We start from the raw sequence: 14225 nt of genomic DNA on the forward strand, positions 1-14225 counted from the left end.
TGCGATGTGGGGAAGAATGAAAGGAGATGATCTTTATCTTAACACCCTGTGTTGTACATAACGAACAGAAGATATACCATTTGCAGCCACCACTGACAGTCATGGTTGCCCAACTTCCCATCATACATTTGGGCAGTTAAGAACACTTAAGTCGCTACAGTATCATTTGGATGAAAGCACAACAAAAATAATATTCCTATCTCTCCAAAAAAAATAATGTTCACAAAAAGAAAAGCGCTCAATGCAAAGAGAACTGGCATTCCCAATCAAAATAGCTATGCAAAATAATACTCAGACTTTAGTCAAACTCTATTCAAACATTTCGTTTAGCTCAAAAAATACACTAGATGGCAATACTTAGTCCCAATATACAAACTATCAAAATTACTATAACTTGTACTCACGTTTATCTTTTAAGAATTACAAGTCTTTCTATTCGTGGATCCCTTTCACAGAAAGAATGTTTATAATGTTAATGCCATTTTGTGGATTCATTGTTATAATAAACAAATACAGTACTTATGTACAGTATGTTGAATGTATACATCCGTCTTGTCTTATCTTTCCATTCCAACAATAATTTACAGAAAAATATAGCATATTTTAGAGATGGTTTGAATTGCGATTAATTACAATTAATTAATCTTTAAGCTGTGATTAAATCGAATAAAAATTTTAATCGTTTGACAGGCCTAGTATTAATTGGTTTCAATTGCTCTTTAAGTCTTCTTATGCAGAGGGTTCACTTACTTATTTTTCACCCTTGTGTCATTGTTTGCATGCTATCCTCATTAAAATATGAAAACCTATAAATATTTGGGTGGTTTTAGTTAAAGGAGACACTGTTTTACATCTGTGTGATTTTGACAAAGATCAGACCACATTTGATGGTGATTTTATGCAGAAATGTAAGAAATTCCAAAAGGTTCAGATACTTTTTTCGTACTACTGTATATAAATCTGGCATCCAGCAACGTGGACATCACATTTTGGGTCAAATTGGGCACAGTTGTTTAAAATGTGTTAATAGTATGTGGCCCACATGACCCAAAATGTGATTGTCAATATTTGGACGCCAAATCTTTATGTGTTTTTATGTATATGAGTTTTTTTTTTTCAATTACCAAAAATAGTCACTTGCCCCATAAAGGTTTAGACCATCCATGCCTGATAACATTCAGCAGATCTGTAATCCCTTTCGTTTTTAAGTACTATTTAAGAAAATGACCTTCGTCTCGCTACCGAGCCGGTCGGATTGAGTGTCTGTTGTTACATAATCCTCATCTGACGCTTCACAGATTCACTTTAATGCCCGTTTTGTGGGCAAGACGCTGATGACCACCTATCCGGGGACGGTGTTGATGATTTTCAGTGTATCCCTCTGGATCGTGGCGGCGTGGGGGCTGCACGTGTGCGAGAGGTCATAACTTCAGTCTTTCTTTTAAAACTTTGAATTATGATTTTATGATTAAAATTAACTATTTCGAATCAACATTTTCAGACATCACAACTACAGGGACCTTAGCAGCAACTATATGGAAGCCCTGTGGATGGTGTCGGTGACATTCCTCTCAATCGGCTACGGGGATGTAGTGCCCCACACCTATTGCGGACGCAGCATATGCCTCCTCACAGGGATCATGGTAAGTGCAAAATTTCAGATTTATTTATCTATTTTGTCATGGATGTTGGGGATGTTTTTATCTTCGCAGGGAGCTGGCTGCACTGTCCTAGTGGTGGCAGTGGTGGCCAGGAAGCTGGAGCTGACACGAGCTGAGAAGCACGTACACAACTTCATGCTTGACTCACACATTTCCAAAAGGGTTAGTGACCATTTGATTTTAAAATTTTGTGAAATTTTTGCAAATGTTGTAAATCTGTCATTTTAAAACATTGTAGCATAGAAGGTCATTTGGAGTTTTCATCATGAATGAGTGAGAGGTTTTAAGTCTGAAATGTTTCTTAAGCCACAGTAACATGTGCAGTTTGGACATTTAATGTATTTTTTTCCACATTCGATAGTTTTTTCGTTATTATTATTAATATTATTTTATTATTTAAAATTATTTCAATCAATTTACCTATTAAACTATGAATATTTTACATGTTAAAATGTTTATGGAAAATACTTTATTTCAATAAGAAAAAAATGTTTTTTTTTTATTCACTACTCAGGTAATTAACTGATCATTAAATGTTCATTCATTCACCACAAATGGTCATTCAATGATCAAAATGTATTATTTTAATGTATTTATTCCTACTTCTTTTTTTTTCTTTTAACTTTTCCTGTTCATCTGCTTTACACATAGAATGAAAATCTGAGTGTCCAATTGGTCTGAACAGTTTTAATGCATCACATGGGAGTATGACGTACTCCCATTGTGATCATTCATGATGCCTTGTTTATTAGTAGAAAGCAGACGGACAGGAAGGTGCTATGGGGAGACAGAAGAAAAGAAGGAGAGAAAGACATAAGAAGTACAAACAACAACAAGACATACATTGAACACCTACACTAACTATGAATATGTTGGTGCTATCGTTAGCCAGTTTTATTTCCAGTTGAAACCATGTTGGGGGCCTGATGACCAAGGAAAAAAAAGAGAGGGGAGAGTCAGTAAGATAAGTGATTGGGAGGGGTGGAGTCAGTGGCGCCTCCAGAAATTTTTCATAGGGGTCGCCAAAATGGGGCCACTTAAAGACCAAATGTGAAGTAATTTCATACCATGCCAAATAGGGTCACACTTAATGCAATTAAACATTGTCCAACAAATAAAGCATGAAAAAATAATTTATATGTTGTATATTTGACAAAATAATCGCGTTTCCGAAGTTCGAGCCTGAAAGGGGACGAACCCGGAAGTGATACGTCACACCGAGAACAGCGATGGCAGCGCTCCATACGGCCGCCACACAAAGCCCTTCAAACAATAATTCAAACACCGATATAAGCGATGGATCGAGCGCAAGTGAGGAGATCCAAGTTTTTGAAGAGTTGGAGGAAGAGGAGGAGGTTGGAATTTTATGTTGGACCGTAAATGTATTAGCCAGATGCTAATCAGGATGCAAACAATGTGGCCAGACTACCTGACATGGAATGGATACATCGAGATTACAAGATTGGTAAGATATAGGCTGTTATTATTTTTATGATTTGAAGCATGTCAGGTAAACAAACCACCTGCTATTGCCTGGGATAAAAGAAAAGTTTTGACGAATCCCCGATCATGTTGTGGAATGAACAGTAGAAGCTAGCGATGTTAGCTTTTATTTACCTGACATGTTTCGGCGAACATCTCCACCTTTGGACCCTCTGACGAAGGCGGAAGTGTCCGCTGAAACATGTCAGGTAAATAAACCACCCACTATTGCCTCGGATAAAAGAAAAGTTTTGACGAATCCTCGATCATGTTGTGGAATGAACAGTAGAAGCTAGTGACGTTAGCTTTTATTTACTTGACATGTTTCGGCGAACACTTCCGCCTTCGGACTCTGACGAAGGCGGAAGTGTTCGCCGGAACATGTCAGGTAAATAAACCACCTACTATTGCCTGGGATAAAAGAAAGGTTTTGACGAATTTATAAGTGTAAGCAAAATGAACTCAATACAACTATGATCGGGGATTGCCACAAGTTAGCTTTCAGCTAACGTCGCCAGCTTCTACTGTTCATTCAACAACACGATCGGGTTTTTGCCTCGAGTTACCTTTCGGCTAAAGTCGCTACCTTCTACTGTTCATTCCACAACAGTTGGCAGCTCTGCTTTGACAAAGTCATCAGTCATCTATCCAAAAATCACACTTACTTTTTGGCAAATCCTTGATCATAAGCAGACCGGTTGAGGAAGCAGGCATCTTCGAAGTGTTTGTAGCAGAGAACACTACTCGATGATGGCGTGAAATTCATTTGCTTCGTGCGGACGAAAGATGTCCATTTACGTGGACTGCTATCCTTTGGCCACTCATACAACTTTTCTTTCGATTGAGAACAATACATCGCCACACACTCTTACCGAGAAGCAATGCAACAATACTGTTCTATGGCGGACTTCCCTCGCAGTTCTCTGTGTGACGAAATTTCTGAAGATTGTCGAAGAAAAGCATTTTCGTTGTCAAGGGCGTTTCTATGGATTGAACAAAGAATCTGGAAGGGTTGCGTTAAAAAAAAAATAATAACGAAAATATGCTTATAATTGTTTAGCCATTGATATTATTCAAAAACATGGTTGGCCAACCTTACTTCAATTTTGGTCTTTAAAATCTTGGGGTGGCACACCAAAACTAAAAGCCATAATTTCAGGTTTTCATTATATTATTGCAGTAAAAAGGTCAGGGGAAAACTATCAGAAAGACTTAAGGACACGGCTACTGATATACTTTGGTGTATTGTGTAATATTTGTTGTTACTAATGATTTGATTTGGGATGAAATGCATAACTGATGCTACAACAATCTAAAGATATACTGGCAAGCGGGGTGGCCAGTGGGGTGGCCAACATATTTATAAGGGGGCCGTGGCCACCCCCTGGTGGCGCCACTGGGTGGAGTGTACACAAATCAGCCATGTGAGGTGTAGAACCCAGTATTTGTGTGAATCCCTTGTGAGTCTGAGTATGCTGGTATCCTATTCTATGCTATCAGATCACTAATCCTGACACCGAGTTTTACTACTTGAGTGTGTCTAATTACACCCTCTTATGCGTGAATCCCATCAGACATGTAATAGTCCTGCAGACGAGTAGAAATCCCGGCGGGAACCACCCCATCGGCCCTTCTCCAGCCAATATTCATTCTTCTTTCAATTAAGAATTAAAAGAATAAAATTAGAAAATAATGATAATGCATTTAGATGCATTCATATAACTGAATACTGTAATTTCTCATGTCTAATATGCTTTCTAGTTCAATAACACCTTAAAAATCGCATATTTGCAGCTGATTTCTCTTTGACCTATTCATAATATCTTTAAATGGCTTTTTGACCCAAAAAAATGACATGACATATTTCATTATACAGTGGTACCTCTACTTACGAAATTAATTGGTTCTGGAATTAGTTTCTTAACTTGAAAATTCTTTAAGTAGAGACACGTTTTCCATGTAAATGCCTTAACCCGTTCCAAGCCCTCCAAAGTTCAGACATAAATCTTTTATAACGCATAAAAATCCATCAAAACATGTAACATATACATGTTACAATTAAATTATTGCACAATAAATGGTAAATAAATCAAAGTTGTGCATGATGTAAAAAAAAAAAAAAAAACAAGAATAGAGTAAAGAATAGAAGTTCATATACTCACGTAAAGCTGACGAAACACAAGGGGCGAATGAAGAAGACGCTGGGTTCCACACATACATACATACAGTATACAGTATACAGAGGGATACAGTAGAGGTCCCTCTCAGCCAATTGGATGCCAGGAATACTAGGCAATAGCCAATGGCAGAGCAGCTATAAGTATGTTAAATTCAGTAAACTCTGGGAGTTGCAAGTACCATCCATACGGTATTTTTGCCTTTTGTATCCTGAAATTTCTTTCTCAACAAGAGGGAATATTTTCCTGTTGGGTATGTCTTAACCTGAAAATTCTGGATGTAGATACATTCTTAAGTAGAGGTACCAACCACTGTGTTATAATTAATAATGATTATTCCCTGTAGTTTGATTCAAAGTAAAGAACAGCTGAGTGTGAATATTTCCTTACATGCAGATGAAGATCGCAGCCGCAAACGTGCTGAGGGAGACTTGGTTCATCTACAAGCACACTAAGCTGTCCAGGGAGAAGGATCACACCATGGTTCGCATGCATCAGCGTAAACTGCTGCTTGCAATCCACCAGTAAGAGCCAATTTATATTCATATCGATGAATGGGACAATCATTGGATACAAAAGGTCTACACACCCTTAGTCAAACTCCCAGCTTTTAGTTTTATTTTAATTTATTTACAGTGGGCAAATAAGTATTTAGGCAACCACTAATTGTGCAAGTTCTCCCACTTGAAAATATTAGAGAGGCCTGTAATTATCAACATGGGTAAACCTCAACCATGAGAGACAGAATGTGGAAAAAAATAACCAGAAAATCACATTGTTTGATTTTTAAAGAATTTATTTGCAAATCATGGTGGAAAATAAGTATTTGGTCAATACAAAAAGTTCATCTCAGTACTTTGTTATGTACCCTTTGTTGACAATAACGGAGGCCAAACGTTTTCTGTAACTCTTCACAAGCTTTTCACACACTGTTGCTGGTATTTTGGCCCATTCCTCCATGCAGATCTCCTCTAGAGCAGTGATGTTTTGGGGCTGTCGTTGGGCAACATGGACTTTCAACTCCCTCCACAGATTTTTTAATGGGGTTGAGATCTGGAGATCTGGTTCTGGGATTTTTGCTCACCGTTCTTATTATCATTTTGACACCACGGGGTGAGATCTTGCATGGAGCCCCAGATCAAGGAAGATTATCAGTGGTCTTGTATGTCTTCCATTTTCTAATAATTGCTCCCACAGTTGATTTCTTTTCACCAAGTGTTTTAGCTATTGCAGATTCAGTCTTCCCAGCCTGGTGCAGGTCTACAATTTTGTCTCTGGTGTCCTTCGACAGCCCTTTGGTCTTGGCCATAGTGGAGTTTGGAGTGTGACTGACTGAGTTTGTGGACAGGTGTCTTTTATACCGATAATGAGTTAAGACAGGTGCCATTAATACAGGTAACGAGTGGAGCCTCATTAGACCTTGTTAGAAGAAGTTAGACCTCTTTGACAGCCAGAAATCTTGCTAGTTTGCAGGCGACCAAATACTTATTTTCCACTCTAATTTGGAAATAAATTCTTTAAAAATCAAACAATGTGATTTTCTGTTTTTTTCCCCACATTCTGTTTCTCATGGTTGAGGTTTACCCATGTTGACAATTACAGGCCTCTCTAATCTTTTCAAGTTGGAGAATTTCCACAATTGGTGGTTGACTAAATACTTATTTGCCCCACTGTATTTTATATTGAAAAAAAGGACACAACGGATTGGATATCCAGATACCCAGAAATGGGTCTTTTAATTAGTGCTGCAACAATTAATCTGATTAACTCGAGTAATTCAATTAGGAAAAAATTTTGCTGCTTCGGATACTTGTGGCATTGTCATGGTTTTGAAAGTGTTTACACTTAGTTTTATTTATTTGGATGGATACACTGCACTCTAGTGGCAACAGTGAATTTGACATAACGCAATTCACATGGCTTAATCCAGCTGCTCCCTGTTAAGACCAACATAAGCTAAGTTTGTGTTTGAGCTAATGTTTTTTTAATGCATTCGTAATTTAGTTCATAGGTATAGTTAGCATATTTTTGGGAATATGTGTTTGAACCATTTGTAAAGAGCATTATATATATATATATATATATATATATATATATATATATATATATATATATATATATATATATATATATATATATACACATTTTATAGCATTTAAGCTAGTAGACTTTTGCTATTTAAGTTAGCCAATTGTTCTTTTTTAAATCCTCTTTTTTTTTTTTTTTCTTCTTATACCGTTTGTACGGGGCGCCATTTGTAAAGCAGCACATGCTCAAAATTACGATTTTCTCACATTTAGCGCCAGACAGTGTTTAAAACATGGTGTGAAATTATTAGAGTCACTTTTTTTGCACATTTTCAAGATTATTTAGCAACTTAAATATGTATTTTTAAATAAGTTTTGGACCTGATTGTTTAAATCCAGAACTAAATATTTAATTTAAATCCTAAATTTATATTCTGTATCCCAATTGCTAAATCTGGAAATGGTTGGAACTAAAAATTTAGCTTAATATGCAAATTCACATGACTGGAGACCGGAAGTAACAAAATAAAAGCTGGAGCACACAAAATACTCTTTAAATAGTTTCTCCTAAATATGTATTTCACCTATATATTATTATTTCAATTACTCAGGTCCAAGAACAGACTTCCACAGTTGAGTAGGTTTTATTCATTTTCAAGCAACGTAAACAGACAGTCTGAGCTGCTCCACCAGCTTTTATTTTGTTACTTGCGGTCTCCAGTCATGCGAATTTGCATATTAAGCTAAATATTTAGTTCCGACCATTTTTCTGATTCAACATTTAGGATATAGGATATAAGTTTAAGATTTCACTTTAATATTTAGTTCTGGATTTAAACAATCAGGTCCAAAACTTCTTATTTAAATATAAATATTTAAGTTGCTAAATATTGTTGTAAATGTGCAAAAAAAAAAAAAGTGACTAAAAATTTCACAGCATTTTAAACACTGTGTGGCGCTAAATGTGAGAAAATGTTGTCGTAATTTTGATCATGTGCTGCTTACAAACGGCGCCCCATATGTTTGAGGCTCAGCTCAGGTATCTTAAATTTTTATGTTCCTTATCCGATTACTCGATTATTCGAACAAACTAGTTCATCGATTAATCGACTACTAAAATAATCAATAGCTGCAGCCTTAGTTTTAATATACCGTAATTTTTGGACTACAAGGCGCACCTGACTATAAGCGGCCGCCAGTGCTTAATTTGAATTTATAAGGTGCCGAAGCGCAGGGATGACAATAGAGGCACAGGTCCCGGAACATAGTAGAAAATGGTACTGAAAACAACACGCAAATGGCCACTTGCCACGCTGTGGGACTTACAAGCCTCAATTTCAGATAATATCCATGGTATCAATGTTTTGACAACAATTTACAATGATTTAGGCTATACTCTGCACAGCACGGGAAATTGCCCACGTAACCACAGGAGGGACTTACAGTACACAGTCATAAATTAGTTTCTCAACAGGTCGAACTTGTTAAACATAAAAAAAGAAATCTGACAATAAATAAAACAAACCCATTGTTTTGCGAGTTTCACACACTCCCACCCCCAATAATAATCATAATTATTATTTGTGTCAGGCTTCGGCGCGTCAAGATGGACAAGAGGATCTTAGCCGACCAAGGTAGCACGCTGGTGGACCTCTGCAAGGTGAGAGAGGCAAGTGCACGCACCGTTTTTGCGAATTTGAGCCGAGTGCGAAAGCACCGTTGTTGTGACGTCTGTTTGCTTTGGGAACCTTCAGCTTCAAACCACACTGAGCGACGTGCTGTTGGAAGTGCAGGGATGCCGGGCCGAGCTAGACACGCACGTCCACGACCTGGAAAAGCACGTGGAGGAGCTCCGCGAGGGGTTTCGCGGCCTCATGCCGCTGCTGACAAACACTTTGTCCACGCAGAACTCCTCCATACGCCACCTGCTGCGCGAGAGGGAAAAGAAAGGCGATGCTGCTGGAGGGAGTTCGGACAGGTAGACAGAAAAGTTGGTATTTGGCGCCCCTTAGGCGGACGAATGAGGTATTACATAATGGGATCATGAAAAGTTGCAATTGGAAAGCGTTCAACCAAAAATATTTAGTGGCAATTCATGTTTTAACATTTTTTTTTTTTTGGGGGGGGGGGGGGGGTATATCTTTAGGGGTTTTATAGTGGTACTTTCTTCGTTAAAAGTCAAATATAGGCCAATATACCACTGATTCCAAGTTTAATGTTTGCTTATGTAAAAAATATATAGCAACAAAGACAACTCCAAGCAAATTTAGTGTAAAAATTATGCAGTTGCATATGCTTGCAGACATCCATTATGATGACAGGGACAATGCATTTACTTGTGACTACTTGCCTACCATTGACATTGAATCCATTGGTAGGAGGGATGGCAGTGATTATTCATTATAATCCTCCCAGTTCGAATGGATTGGACATTTATCAACGCAAAAAAGCTTACATCACCTATTGGTTAATAATTCCGTTAGAATTTTTCATGGCGAATTGGTTTTGCAGGCTCTTTTTTGCCCAATGGTGCTCGATGGCTTTTACGATTGAACTCTTAAATTTTCCAAAGGAAGATTTATAGGAACATCAGAGCTTTCACTGTATTCAGTATATCTTCACACCTTCCCATGGTAGAAATATATTTCTAATAAACAAATCAGAACTTGTCTCAATTAAGCATTCTTTTGTTTATCCAAAACAACATTTTTATTGAATGACAAGGATCAGAGGGCTGCGATGCAATGACATCTGCCACAGCGGCGTCAGTCTCCTAGCGCTTCGTCCCTTCAGCTCCGGGAATAGCATTTTAGTGCTGCTTCCTTCTGAACGAACACCCTATAAGGAAAAACATAAGGACGAGTCAACATTTGCCAATTGTAGTTCTTTAATTCCAAACAACGTCAGCTAAATGCTTGTTCTCAGCCTTCGAAAGGGGGGAGCCAGTGGTCTAGCTCAACCCTTCTGCAAACTGAGGTTGTTCTTGCACCACAATAAGACTGGAAGACCACCGCACAGGAAGCCCAGTCACCTAGCAGTGCCGGACAACACATCCAAATGTTTAGTGATACCAACCCTCTGTGAGACGTGCTTTGCCTCCGGTAGGCTGACACAGGACCGTCGAGCAACCGACACACAGAACAACCGTCTGGGCGTGGCTGAACACTGTCGTGATCTTGTAACATCCTGCACACATAACATCACGTTAATTTCCAAACAGAATTTCAGCCAGAATGCAAGCTTGTGGTATCTTACCTGGACATTTCACATCCATAAAGTAAGAGTTGGGGCTCTGAACAAGACGCTTCTTTTTGTGCCTCCTTCTCGTCTCCTCTGGAGATGGGTGCAACAAGTCTTTTGCGAGCTAAAGCATAGCGGGAAAGAATAATTACAAACCATTATATTTAAAGTGACACACGATTACTGGTTTCACCGGACTGCCCAGTCAGGCTTCCAAGTCGGCCTACATTTCTGGTTAGGTAACGTGTCCGTTATTTCTTTTCGGCACACCACGAAACCACTTCAATTAGCGTAACCGCGTAATACATACGCAATTCAATGCATTTACGTGACATTAAGATGTAAAAACAGAGGTTTTAAAGTGCGAAACTCGGTCCGGCTGGCTCCATGTTTGCCGTGTGCGCGCCGCCATCTTGAGATACAATGCGCTAGAGAAAATTGTAGAGTTATTTATGTTAAAGTGTGGTTATAAGGCAACAAGGGCTGTCACGGTGGACACCGGTGGAATCGCAAAGACTTCGGCAAAACGTTGACACGCGAATCAACGCTCTAGAGTGTCATTAAACGGGGGAAATATCGTTAGAAGTAGAGGCAAGGATACTCACTGGCATGTTGGCGAGGAAGTAGCCGCTGCCGAAAAGGAGGCACAACCGGAAGCGAGGCCCTGATATCCGCGGTCGCTTTGACTCCCAAACAGGAAGTGACGATTTTGACGCGACCGCTGCGGCCATCTTGGTAAGGTCTTTTCAGTTTTATCAACAAGCCTTGTTGTCTTGGAAGTTATGTCACTCTCACAATTTTTCTCCACACAAATATATTATCTGGAATAATGAGTATATAACAAAAAGGAACAAATCACTCTTCATACAAAATTGGATTGATAAAAATATTATATACTTGAAAGATTTGTTTAAAGGTGATGGACAGCTTCTTTCTTATGAAGAATTTCTAATAGATAAAGGATTTCCCATTAAATTTAAAGAATTTCATTCTGTGTTTGACTCCATCCCCAGTGGAATATTAGAACTAATAATGAAAGAGTATAAAGGACAGAATGACCTAGCCGGTGATGAGATCCTTTATTTAAATAATATAGATCTTTTAAGCAAGAAATGTACAAATAAACATATAAGGGAATCATTCTATAGTAAGAGGAGGATTGTACCTCGTGGGAAATTCTTTTGGAATACAGTTTCATGATATAAAGTGGAGGGAGGCGTGGCTTGTTCCATTTAAACTGTTTGTTTCCCACAAAGTACGGGAATTGCACTTGAAATTTTTACATAATATATACCCGTCTAACGTGTACTTGTCTCGATTTAAGGATATTGACAACAAATGTACATTTTGTATGACTGAACCTGAAAGCGTGACTCATTTGTTTTATGGTTGCCCCATTAGTGTAAAGTTTTGGACGGATCTTCAGAAATATATTTTATGTCAAACTAAACAAAACATTGACTTGACAGGAAAAAGCGATCATTACTGTATTTGAATCCAAAGATAAAAAAAAATATTTACTATATTAAATCTTTATATATTGCTAGGGAAATTTTATATTCATAAATCTAAATTTCCAAAAGTAAATCCGAACTTTAAGATTTTTTTGGTTGAATTTGAATCATATTTCACATCATTTAATATGATACAAAATAATAAATGCAAGTCTACTATAGAAGCTCATGCAAAATTGTTTAGTATTAATTTCCTCTTGAATTACTATTTTTATTTATTTATTTACTTTTTTTTTTCTTTTTTTTTCTATGTCTTATGATGTAAATATGTTGAGATGGTTATATTCTATGTGAACTAGTTGTTTTGTATTTGTTATTTGTATGTTTTGTGTTGTTCAATTAGAAAAAGTATTTTCAACAGTTTATTTATTTTTTTATTGAACCATATACACACAAAACAAAGCACTCAAGATCAACATCAAATACAATATTATAATTGTGCATTATCAAGCAGACAATAGCAGCAGCAACAACAACAACAAAAAAACACATAAAAAAAAACAACAACAAAAGAAAACAAAAAAAATCAACAAATTTTCTTTTGGAGGGAACTTTCTAAATCAGCTTAAATTGTTTGAATAAAGAAAACAGAGGAAGAGCCTTCCAAGCCATCAAACTGAAGGCTTTGCAAAAGATCGAGAAATCATTTCTCCAGTGAGCCAAACATGGTTTGGTTTTTAAAAAATCTACACTTATGAATAAAAAAACTTCCTCAAAAGCAATATCACATTTAAAGCAAATTCTAAATTCTTATCTGTTTGATAAACACCAAACAAAATTGTTTCTTCTGTCATAGGCAAATTAAATTTTTTTTTAAATTTCAGCCAAGTTTTTAATTGACTCCAGAATGAATTAACTACATTGTAGTGAAAAAACATATGACTTAAATTTTCTACGTCCACACCACAAAAAGCACAATTATTCGCTTCAAAACCAAATTTCAATCTTAATTTTCAACAGTTTATTCATTTATTCAGTCATTTCGACGATGTAACGTAAATTTAGGAGCAAGGTAACGAAGGTGAGAAGTAATTAGCAGTACTTAGAAATTCACGCAGTATTTTTGTTTAGTTTTATATATATATATATATATATATATATATATATATATATATATATATTTATGTTAAATAATTCATATACAAACTAAGTCAATTCAAATTATTTCAGCATTAACATACTTTTCTATTCTATTCTCTATTCTTTTTATTTATTCGGATGAATACAGTGCCTTGCAAAAGTATTCGGCCCCCTTGAATCTTGCAACCTTTCGCCACATTTCAGGCTTCAAACATAAAGATATGAAATTTAATTTTTTTGTCAAGAATCAACAACAAGTGGGACACAATCGTGAAGTGGAACAACATTCATTGGATAATTTAAACTTTTTTAACAAATAAAAAACTGAAAAGTGGGGCGTGCAATATTATTCGGCCCCTTTACTTTCAGTGCAGCAAACTCACTCCAGAAGTTCAGTGAGGATCTCTGAATGATCCAATGTTGTCCTAAATGACCGATGATGATAAGTAGAATCCACCTGTGTGTAATCAAGTCTCCGTATAAATGCACCTGCTCTGTGATCGTCTCAGGGTTCTGTTTAAAGTGCAGAGAGCATTATGAAAACCAAGGAACACACCAGGCAGGTCCGAGATACTGTTGTGGAGAAGTTTAAAGCCGGATTTGGATACAAAAAGATTTCCCAAGCTTTAAACATCTCAAGGAGCACTGTGCAAGCCATCATATTGAAATGGAAGGAGCATCAGACCACTGCAAATCTACCAAGACCCAGCCGTCCTTCCAAACTTTCTTCTCAAACAAGGAGAAAACTGATCAGAGATGCAGCCAAGAGGCCCATGATCACTCTGGATGAACTGCAGAGATCTACAGCTGAGGTGGGAGAGTCTGTCCATAGGACAACAATCAGTCGTACACTGCACAAATCTGGCCTTTATGGAAGAGTGGCAAGAAGAAAGCCATTTCTCAAAGATATCCATAAAAAGTCTCGTTTAAAGTTTGCCACAAGCCACCTGGGAGACACACCAAACATGTGGAAGAAGGTGCTCTGGTCAGATGAAACCAAAATTGAACTTTTTGGCCACAATGCAAAACGATATGTTTGGCGTA

The 14225-nt window shown here is 37.3% G+C and overlaps 2 protein-coding genes and 1 non-coding gene across 8 annotated transcripts in view; 1 reads left to right on the forward strand and 2 right to left on the reverse strand.

Moving 5' to 3' along the window:
* Positions 1-9473, forward strand: part of LOC130910205 (small conductance calcium-activated potassium channel protein 1-like) — a 65957-nt gene extending 56484 nt beyond the window's left edge. For 5 of the 6 annotated variants that reach the window (XM_057827241.1, XM_057827240.1, XM_057827245.1 and 2 more), the window contains 6 exons: positions 1299-1420; positions 1502-1643; positions 1713-1823; positions 5717-5844; positions 8938-9016; positions 9102-9473. In XM_057827241.1, coding sequence (XP_057683224.1) covers positions 1299-1420; positions 1502-1643; positions 1713-1823; positions 5717-5844; positions 8938-9016; positions 9102-9329 — 810 coding nt within the window. In that variant the 3' untranslated portion in view covers positions 9330-9473. The remainder of the gene's footprint in view (positions 1-1298; positions 1421-1501; positions 1644-1712; positions 1824-5716; positions 5845-8937; positions 9017-9101) is intronic. The other variant, XM_057827246.1, reaches the window with a different exon arrangement.
* Positions 9474-10029: 556 nt separating this feature from the next.
* Positions 10030-11318, reverse strand: LOC130910981 (40S ribosomal protein S27). Its single transcript, XM_057828669.1, has 4 exons — positions 11193-11318; positions 10603-10711; positions 10423-10533; positions 10030-10185 (listed from the first exon to the last, which is right to left on the reverse strand). Exons 1-4 carry the CDS (start codon positions 11316-11318, stop codon positions 10157-10159), a joined length of 375 nt encoding a protein of 124 aa, XP_057684652.1. The 3' UTR covers positions 10030-10156.
* Positions 10261-10390, reverse strand: LOC130911051 (small nucleolar RNA SNORA35). Its single transcript, XR_009061954.1, has one exon. It is a non-coding gene; the product is annotated as a small nucleolar RNA SNORA35 (small nucleolar RNA).
* Positions 11319-14225: the final 2907 nt, after the last annotated feature.

Source organism: Corythoichthys intestinalis, chromosome 22 (genome assembly GCF_030265065.1).
Source record: "Corythoichthys intestinalis isolate RoL2023-P3 chromosome 22, ASM3026506v1, whole genome shotgun sequence".
In the NCBI taxonomy this organism is placed as follows: Eukaryota; Metazoa; Chordata; class Actinopteri; order Syngnathiformes; family Syngnathidae; genus Corythoichthys; species Corythoichthys intestinalis.